Source organism: Phyllostomus discolor, chromosome 1 (genome assembly GCF_004126475.2).
Source record: "Phyllostomus discolor isolate MPI-MPIP mPhyDis1 chromosome 1, mPhyDis1.pri.v3, whole genome shotgun sequence".
Classification (NCBI taxonomy): Eukaryota; Metazoa; Chordata; class Mammalia; order Chiroptera; family Phyllostomidae; genus Phyllostomus; species Phyllostomus discolor.
In genome coordinates, this window is record NC_040903.2 from 41,924,940 (window position 1) to 41,935,491 (window position 10,552).

The 10,552-nt window shown below is 35.9% G+C and overlaps 1 protein-coding gene across 1 annotated transcript in view; it reads right to left on the reverse strand.

The window, feature by feature from the left end:
* Positions 1 to 4,534, reverse strand: part of LOC114491858 (transmembrane protease serine 11F) — a 56,227-nt gene extending 51,693 nt beyond the window's left edge. Inside the window, exon 1 of the mRNA XM_036021318.1 lies at positions 4,036 to 4,534. Coding sequence (XP_035877211.1) covers positions 4,036 to 4,046 — 11 coding nt within the window. The 5' untranslated portion in view covers positions 4,047 to 4,534. The remainder of the gene's footprint in view (positions 1 to 4,035) is intronic.
* Positions 4,535 to 10,552: the final 6,018 nt, after the last annotated feature.

Consider the following 10,552-nt stretch of genomic DNA (forward strand, 5'->3'; position numbering starts at 1 on the left):
ATGAATAAATGAAACTTTATCTGGCACTATCATCTCTTCTACAATAAATTCCTATCAGTATCACAACATGTTTACTTAGAATGAATTCTCTCCACTGTTCAGCTTTTTATTTACCTTCTGAATTACTCCATTTCAAGTATCTCATAGGCCTTCTTGAATAAGAATGTAAAGAAAAGTTAACTTAAAATTTCTATTTGTTCCCATGCTTTCCTCTTTCTCAACATCTGTTCTTTGGCTTTAGGCATATTTCATTGTAACTCAACACACAAAGGTTGAAAGTCTGTGATGGACCAGGGGATGTGTCTGGCACTGGGAATACAGAGAGCTCTCTGCTTAACTGAGGAGATATAATTTAAAACAAATAAGCATACAGAGAAGTGCCAGCAGAAGTACCAAGTATATACAATGTATTGTGCAAGTTTGAATAGGATGGCTGTGCTTCAGGAATAATTAATATGCAAGGTGTGCAGTAGGGGAAAAATATCACAGTGACTGTGATTAGAATCTCTAAGGAAGACTATATATATAGTGTCTCACTGAATGTGAGAAGGAACATTCATGGTAGGCAGAAGAGGCATGTGCATAGGTGGACTCCCTGCCACTCCCTTCATTTAGTTCTGCTACTGTATCCAGAAGACAGTTGAACCATCAAACTGCTTTGGTCCACTCTAATGTTTCTGAATTGCAAATTTCATCATTTCTTCCTCTTGTTTAATTTGTTTCTCAATTCTCCTAATGTAGTTCAAAGAGTTTCACCTGTACAAAAGGTCTTTTGTAGTCTGGCTGATTGATTATTCAGTGTTATCTGATAATTTCTAGTGGTTATTTGTGAGTATATCTCAAGTCTCTTGATGTTTGCAAGGGCTATGTTCTCACACCCCAGAATACCTCCTTCTGTTTCCTTCTGCTAGTGGTACCATAGGTAGTTACCTATTTACTAGTAAGAAAGCAAGCAAAGGGAATTAGCATTTAGTTTAATGAATTGGGGAGCATGAGCCCATTTGCTTCACCAGGAAGCTACAGCTTCACTTCCTAGGGTGTCACAGCATTGCGCCACCAAGGGTATTAACACTCCTTCTCCCCCCATCTGGTACCAGATTGTTGGGGGGCACAGGAGGAAGTAGTTGACCATAGAGCTCTGTCAGTTTAACTAGGGAATGACCCTATCAGAAGCCTGCAAAATCTTGGGTAGTTGACTGGTTATTTTGAAAAAACACCTGGTCCATCCTAAACCCAAGCTAATATAATCCCAGAGGAACAAAGAATCTCACTCTCTCTCTCCCCCGCCCTCGCCTGGTGACCTGTACTCACCCCATGTGTCCAAGCATTCTCTCTTGCCTGGAACACATGTGCCTGTGCAGGTCTAGCAGTCTTGTGTGGGCCCAAAGCAACTGTGCAGGCTCAGAAGGACTAAGCTTTAATATGAAGCAGAATTTCTGTATATTAGCTCTATCTGGCCTTGATTTTCCATGGCAGGATAGAGGGAGATGGGAAATTGTAAACCCAGTGGTAGATTTCCACCTGAATAATCCTTGCTACATCACAATCACCTATGTATAGGTCCTTGGAATGCTTTTCTCATGATCCCGTGGAAGGGCCTGATTCCTACCAGCAACACTAATTCCTACTTGCTTTTTTAAGATCGAACTCTGGTATCATTATATATTCAGAGAAACTTTTATGATTGAATGGGTACTCCCATATCACTTTGTTTATACTTCTTTTTTGATTTGTTTTGTTTTTTACATTTATCAGATTGTGCCATTAGGATATGGCTTATTGATTTGCTTCTTGCCTCTGAGGTCTCTACTTTCAGGTAACTGCATCTCTTATCTCTGCCTCACTGTGAAGGGCACAAGATATAAGGACTAAGAAACAAAAATTATACTCTGGAATAATTTAAGTTGTTCTCCAGCCCTTCAGTAAGTTAATCTTTTCCACATTAAGTAGTTATGAACTCTTTAGAAATCATAGAATTTAAGTATTCTGAAGAATTTAAGGCTATTTAATGCAGCATTTTTAAAAATATTTTTGACCATGATCCACAATAAGAAATATTCTATATCGCAGCATTGGGCACACATATAATAATATATGTATTCACAATAAAATACTTATACTTACTACTGTACTACTTATGATATAGTAAAATATACAAAAATTAATCAGATAAAATTTTACTATTATTTACTACAAAAAAAAGAAAAAAATCAAATAATACCAAAATAAACCAAAAACTGCTTTGTGCTGATCCACAAAAATGATTTCAAGTCTCATTAATGGTGATAACCTCCTTCCTATTTATTTTAGTGTAAACTCTCCCCACATTTTATAGATAAAATACATGAAGTCTTGAGAGGTGGCTTGTCCAGACAAATGAGTGCAAAGCTCTATCTAGACACATTTAAATCTCATGCTACTACTTACTCCTCTACACAATGAAAATGACACACTGCTGCTAAGAAGCTTTGCACATCTAACCCATTCAGTCTTTGAAACTGCATCCCTTGGGCAAAATACCTTTACTAATGAATTCAATTAGTAACTTTATTATTTTATCTGTGGCACAATCCAAGGTTTTTGACAATATCTATTTTTAAAATATAATACTGATCTGCAATGCAATTAAAGAGGCTACTTAAAATCCTCAGAACTCTAAACTCTAAAGTTGATGAGGCTTCAGTATAGAAACTTTACATCTGCAGTGATACTTTCAGAGTGGGCAAGTGAGAGAAAGGTGTCATAAATTGGGAAGAGGAGAACCAGGTTCATGTAAAAGCCTTACCACGGAATTCTGAAAAAAAGAGACCAGAACTTCAGGCTCTTTGCTCACTAATTTTTTAAAACTAAAATTGTTAGCATATCATATTTGTATAAATATTTGTGAAATAAAATAGTAAGTTTTTCCCACAGCACATTTTGTCTTACTCTGCCCTTATCTCAGTAAATAAGAAATACACTCTGTTGTATTTGACCTGGAGTCTCCCTCAGACTCACACTGTTTTCCGAGGACAAGAACATCCATCATTGAATGTCCCGGCCTACAGGCCTACGGTATTATATTTAATTAAAGATAAAATCAGTCAGGGCACATGCCTGGGTTGCAGGCCATGACCCCCAGCAACAGCACATTGATGTTTCTCTCTCTCTCTTTCTCCCTCCCTTGCCTCTCTAAAAATAAATAAATAAAATCTTTAAAAAAAGATAAAATCAAATAACTGCACAGCTATAATGATCATAAATTCATGAATAAATTTGACACAAGTCAGTGCAGAACACGTGGGAAATTGGTGTCTGCAGGGAGGTCAAGAGCCTCTTTAAGTAGCAAAGTTAAATTAACCCAAAGTTTGGAAGAAGACATTCTGATCATTTCTGAGTCTGTAAAACAACAGCTTGAAATTACCTAAATATAAATATATACAAATTAAGGTAAAGACCTTAAATTCATTAATTGATTGATTATTCTGGAGTTCAATTATGACAAATGTCACATAGACTCTATATCTTGTTAATTCAATAGTTTTAGATATAATCATTTTCTCATATGTTATAGATAATATTCCCATTGCTACCATACTTTTTATTATTTAGAGTTAAAGAAATAAAAATTCTAATGGACTCTCTACTTACATTTATACTTTATTTTCCCAAAATATACTTCATATAAAAGCAACATAAGATGAAAATTTATACCAAGCTAATGATTATACTAAAGAAATTAAGTGAATTATATTTTAAAAACTTCACTTTTTGAAGTATAGGTTTTTTTCTAAATGTTTAAATATGATAAATTTATTACTTCATATAATTTCTATTTCTATTACTTAGAAAACAAGTACTGCATTGATTCTTTTTGTTTAACAAAAACTCTTACATTTAAAAACAACAAAATAAAACTTTAACACAAAATACAGTAACAAATGAAAAACTTATTTTCAAAGCACTCTCCACCAGCCATCAGTCCTGCCTGTCCCAGGAGTTGTAAACCTCTGTCCCAGTTGATAACCCCGATGAGAATAGCCTCTGAGTACTTACGCATACATCATGGACCCAGGACTGGGGCAACTTCTATCCAGTCACCATCTGATCTATATCAGCCAAGTCAAGGCTCGGAAGCTGGAAAATAATGACAGTCATTGGCATCAAGAAAGGAAACAAGTCGGACAGGTTAGTGATTGAGGTCTGCAGCCAGGATATAGCCTGATAAGAGCATGATCAATGTTGTGACAGCCGGTTCCGCAGAAGAGCTCCAAGCCATGGAGGGCACAAAACGTGCCGCTGGTGATGAATCATAAGGCCGCACTTTTCCGGTCGGGGAGGTATGATCAGCACTGAGGTGTGGCCCCAATTTGTGTTCAAAACAACAACAACAAAACATTAAGTTACATTCATAGCTCTTCTTTTTCATTAAAATTGTCTCTTCCCTTTGAGGAAATCCAGAGTTCACAGTGGTGCAGGAAAAACCTGTGCTACAGGGCAAGGGTGCCTGTTTTTACCCCCTTGGTCATGTAACCATAGGCCAGCTCCTTTGCTCCTTGGAAGTTATTTTCCTCATAAAACACAACAGCAGGGCTGTATTAGCTTTTTCTAATGCTATTCATTTTAGGTCTAAAGAGAACACATTTTATTTCAAGATTTTATTTAGCTCCAAAAAGGCAAAAGAAAGAAAGAAAGCGAAAGAAAGAAAGAGAGAGAGAGAGAAAGAAAGGAAAGGAAAGGAAGGAAGGAAGGAAGGAAGGAAGGAAGGAAGGAAGGAAGGAAGGAAGGAAGGAAGGAAGGAAGGGAGGGAGGGAGGGAGGGAGGGAGGGAGGGAGGGAGAGAGAGAAAGAAAGAAAAAGAAAAAGAAAAAGAGAGAGAAAAGACCTGTTTTTTCCCTTACCCTGGGAAGTATCGTAGTTCTGGTGTATGTAAATTCGCCATTATTTATACATAATCACTTCAGATCATTGTATTCATCCACAGAAATCTTAGTCTGAACACATGAACTTCCAGTTAAGATCAGTAAAGTTGTAGGAAGGATAATTTTAAGAGCTATGTTAAAGTATCAGAGCCAGGACACAATAAATAAAAAAGCCATAAGTACACACTTTGTTGCTCATACAGAATACCTTTATTTAAAATACTACAAATACAATATTAATCTAATATTAAAATGTCATTATAATATTCCACTAAGACATTAATATGTAACATATTTCCTAAATCATTTTGCAAGTGAATAAACTGAGGCAGACTATCAATATGCATAATCATCAACAATATGACAAACAGAACAATATAATTTTCAGAAGAAAAAATTCTGTATAAATAGTTCACAAAACTTAGAAGATCACTTAACTAAATTGAAAATCATGATTCACTTTAGCAAAAGTAACTTTGTTCTTTGGAGCTTTGATTTATAAAGTAAAAAATTATAAAACTCTAATAAAAAAGACGCTAGAAGTCTATTTTAGTTTATGGTTATGACCAATTATTATTTTGATTTTCTATACAGTCGTACTGTGCTAAATTTAAATTAGCATTGTGCAAATGTTTGTAAAGGTTTAATGGTTACATTAAAATATTTCTCAATAATAATATTCTCATATTATTTGTTAAAATTCATAAAAATATTCTCAATTCTTTATAATAGTAAATAATAATACAATAGAAAATATACTCTGTGGCTTGTGAAGAAAATTATGCCATAAGAGAAGCATGTCCAAAGTAAGTACAAGAACCAACTTTGAGGTTCTGGAATGAGGCATGTAGTATGTACATATTTCTTCTCTTATAGAAGAAAATCAGCATTTTCTTAACTAGGAAAAACTGGAGGGGGAATTTAGAGATACAGTAATATTTAACTAGTAAAAGATTACAGTACAAGCTATCTTATTTTTAAAAATTCAAAAATAAGGACTGAACTGTCTCCCACAGGAAGCTTTCCTTGCTATGTCATTCTTTCAAATTATCTTCTGTTTGGTTGGAAAGGCTCTATTTCTTGTTCATTTTTGGCTTTCTCCCTTCCTTTTACTATCAGTGAATATGTGAAATAATTCACTTTCATTCTCTCTGGTGGAGTGGGGCGTGGAGCTCTCCATGCTCCCAGCAAGATGCCTGGGTTCAGTTGACAGTTCTATTGTTAACTAACTGTGTGAACTTGGGATTGTTAACTTTCTACATTTCAGTTTCTCTCTGTAAAGTGAAGATAATACTTGTACCTAGTTTTAATGAGATAGTAAGTCTAAAGGACTTAAAATATTTCCTGATCCATAATAAAGCCCTCAAAAAAAAATCAGGTATTTTAGTCTCTCTCTACTCTCATTCCCTCCCCCACTCCAGAATTAGCATTATATTGCTAATTGTTTTCAATATACTTCAAAAATGATATTCTCCAAATTCTTCTCTCTATGTGGTTCTATTTTCAGCAATGTATTGTCTCTGGTCTTTTGCTTTACTTATAATAAACAAAGACATTGATGTATTATGTTCTAATTAATGTAGCATGTGGAGATGTTTCAATTAATGTTCTTATAAGGCTGAAAAACTAGCAGCTAATTCTGAGAGTTAGTGGCCATTAGTAATTTGTACTATGGTTGTGAAATTACTACATGAGAATTTTGTTTCGCTGGTTCTCAGCACCCTCAGCTACATGTGGGCAGGCACCATACTAGTTTTTAATGCTGCATTGTTGATTGATTTATTATGAGTCAAAGACAATGAGTGTATGATGCAAATGTCAATGAGGAAAAGTCAACAGTAAAGTAACATTAATTACATCAGGACATCAAGGGAAAAGTTATCCCAGATTTATTGATATAGAAAAAGATAACTGGAGTCTATAAAGGGAATGTGTACATTTTCCTGTAATTGCAGACTTAATAGTAATTAATAAAATTTATGAACTTAAAGTCATCAGCAAAGAAAACATTTAACCTCATATTTACTAATAGCCTAAGTTCTGAGAGCTGACCTTACATTTTGCTTTGTACTTATTAAGGTGATTAGTATACTATTTTTCCATTGAAGAAAGACATAAGGGGATTTGAGGAGGATCACATCTTCACTCATGTGAGCACTGCCAAAGGGTGAAAACGCAGAAAAGAGGTGACTCTTGAGGGAGACAATGAGTGTCATGTATCAGAATGAATACATCGCTGACCAAGAAAAAGACCATTTTACATAACCATTTTCCAATATAGTATAAGAGTTAATAAAAATTATTTGCCCAGAAAACTGAAGTAACAAAAACTGGGGACATACACTGTAAGATTAAGTCTTCTCAAGAATCATTTCATGTGCTCATTAAATTATGGAACTGAGATCAACAAATAATATACATACTTTTTTTTTTAATTTCAAAGAGCAGACCTTGGAGTTGTTTGAACCAATGTTTGAGACAACTTTTTTTTTTTAGATTCTAAATGTTTCTTTCAGAAACCTTTATTTTTAAACAAAATGTATATTTCAGATATGAGAAATTATTTTATTTCAACATACATTGCTTAATTACTTCATTATAACTGTCATCAAAGTTGTAGACATATTCTACTATCATTCAAACATAAACTACTAAAATGATGTCCATGCTGATAAATTTCCATCATAGTAACTACGATTTTTCTGTTTTAAGCAGTGTAATGGGACTTCAGGAATGAACTAACATGCCACTATTTGGATGGTCCTCTCACGGTTTTGGAGGTTTCTGTTTTGAACCATGTAATAGTAGCATTAACTGAACATCAAAGATGTAAAAAATATTAGTCTTTTACATCCCAGAAATTTTCAAAACCACAAAATTTTACAGAATTTTAGTTCTTACTCTTTATATTTAAGCATCCTCTATATTTAAAGATACTTTGTTACCTAAGTTATTTTACAAGTAATTATAAAATGTATTTCTGCATTTTTATATGTACAGTTCATTTTGTTTTATACTTTGTGATCCATCTATAATCTAGCTAAATGTTGGGAATACAGCAGATACACAAGTAGTTATACTGAAATGGACAATTATCAATAGCACTGAAAATCTGCTTCTAGTAATCAAACAACCATCTATTTTTATTCTTTGGATGATGTTACTGAAAATATTTTAAGTACAAATTATTTAATTCTTGAAAAATTTTGCAAATTCTTTTGTTATACTCTCATTATATCTATAGTTTATAAATTATCTTCATTAATGACCATTTCAACCTTGGTTCTCTACAAAGAATAGTTCTTATAGATAAATGGCTTAATAATATCTGTGTTACATGGTTGAGAATGTCTACAGATATATGTTTCTGGGGTTGTATGATAGTAACTGATTGAAACTTATAATCTCAAAAAAACAAAACAAACTTGAGCCTGATCTCCAACCTGATAGGCATGTGAATGTTAGATGGTAGGAGAGGCTATAAGGAAAAATTACAATAACACAAGGTTCTTTTTTTAATTAATTAATTAATTTAAATTTTTAAAATATATTTTATTTATTATGCTATTATAGTTGTCCTATTTCCCCCTTTCATTCCCCTCCACCCTGCACACCCTCTCCCACCCACATTCCCCCCTGTAGTTCATGTCCATGTGTCAAGTTCTTTAGCTTCTACACTTCCCATACTATTCTTGACTGTCTATTTTCTATCTACCATCTATGCTACTTATTCTTTGTACCTTTTCCCCTCTTTCCTCCTCCCACTCCCCTGTTGCTAACCCTCCATGTGATCTCCATTTCTGTGGTTCTGTTCCTGTTCTAGTTGTTTGCTTAGTTTGTTTTTGCTTTTGTTTTAGGTGTGGTTGTTAATAATTGTGAGTTTGTTGTCATTTTGCTATACATGTGTTTCATCTTCTTTTTCTTAGAAAAGTTCCTATGACATTTCATATAATAAGGCCTTGGTGATAATGAACTCCTTGAACTTGACCTTATCTGAGAAGCACTTTAGCTGCCCTTCCATTCTAAATGAAAGCTTTGCTGGATAGAGCAATCTTTAATGGAGGTCCTTGCCCTTCATGACTTGGAATACTTCTTTCCAGCCCCTTCTTGCCTACAAGGTCTCTTTTGAGAAATCAGCTGACAGTCTGATGGGAACTCCTTTGTAGGTAACTGTCTCCTTATCTCTTGCTGCTTCTAGGATTCTCTCTTTCATTTTTATCTTGGCTAATGTAATTATGATGTGCCTTCATGTGTTCCTCCTTGGGTCCAGCTTCTTTGGGACTCTCTGAGCTTCCTGGACTTCCTGGAAGTCCATTTTCTTTGCCAGATTGGGGAAGTTCTCCTTTATTATTTGTTCAAATAACTTTTCCACTTGTTGTTTTCCCTCTTCCCCTTCTGATACCCCTATAATTTGGATATTGGAATGTTTCGAGATGTCCTGGAGGTTCCTAAGCCTCTCCTCATTTTTTTGAATTCTTGTTTCTTCATTCTGTTCTGTTTGATTGTTTCTTTCTTCCTTCTGGTCCACTCCATTGATTTGAGTCCCAGCTTTCTTCCCATCACTATAGGTTCCCTGTGTATTTTCCTTCATTTCACTTAGTGTAGTCTTCATTTTTTTTCATCTAATTTACAACTAAATTCAACCAATTCTGTGAGCATCCTGATCACCAGTGCTATGAACTGTACATCTGATAGGTCAACGATCTCTTTGTTGCTTAGTTGTGTTTGTTCTGGTGCTTTGATCTGTTCTTCTGTTTGGGCCATTTTTTTTTTTGTCTTGACACACCTGTTACATAGTGAGGGGAGGAGCCTTAGGTGTTCACCTGGGCGAGGCAACCCAGTCACTGGGTTGTGACACTGTATGTGGGGCAGGGGTTAAAGAGGGAACAATGGTACTTGCTCTGCTCTCTGCCTGATTTCAGTCCCTTCCCCTGCTTCCCCCAAGCAAACTGGGCCCTTCTGGTGCTGATTCCCATGTGGATGGGTTTATGTACTTTCTAGGACCCTGAGGGTCTCTCCAGCACACTCTCCTGTGAGGCTGGGAGTATCTCCCGCTGCCTCAACCTGCACAGGTGTTTTCAATCAGTGTTTTGAGGCTTTAGTTCCCCAAGTTGGAGCCCTGGTTTTCAAGGTCTGTCTCACTCCCCAGTTTCACCTGGTTTATCTGAGCATGAATGTGGGACCACCTGGTCCTCCAGCCACCTTGTTTGCCACGCCATGCTCCACAATTGCTGCCTTGCTGGGTCTGCCAGCTGCCGCCTATGCCTGGGCTCCATCAGCTGCTGTCTTGTGCTCCCGGGGTCTGCAAGCCACCACTTTTTTTGCCGGGACCCCTTCCCACCCAGCCGCTGGACTCCACCCCTCCTACCAGTCTGGATGAATGTGTCTATTTTAACTCCTTGGTTGTTGGACTTCCATACAGTTCAATTTTCTGTCAGTTCTGGTTGTTACTTTGTTTCTAAATTGTTGCTGTCCTTATTTTGGTTGTGCAAGGAGGCACAGTGCGTCTACCTACACCTCCATCTTATAACACAAACTTCTTAATGCCAAGTATCCTTCCACCAAAAGAACCTGTCTTTAAAAATTCTCTGAGTACAGTAGCCCTGGCTGGTGTAGCTCAGTGGATTGAGCGCAGGCTGGAAACCAAAGTGA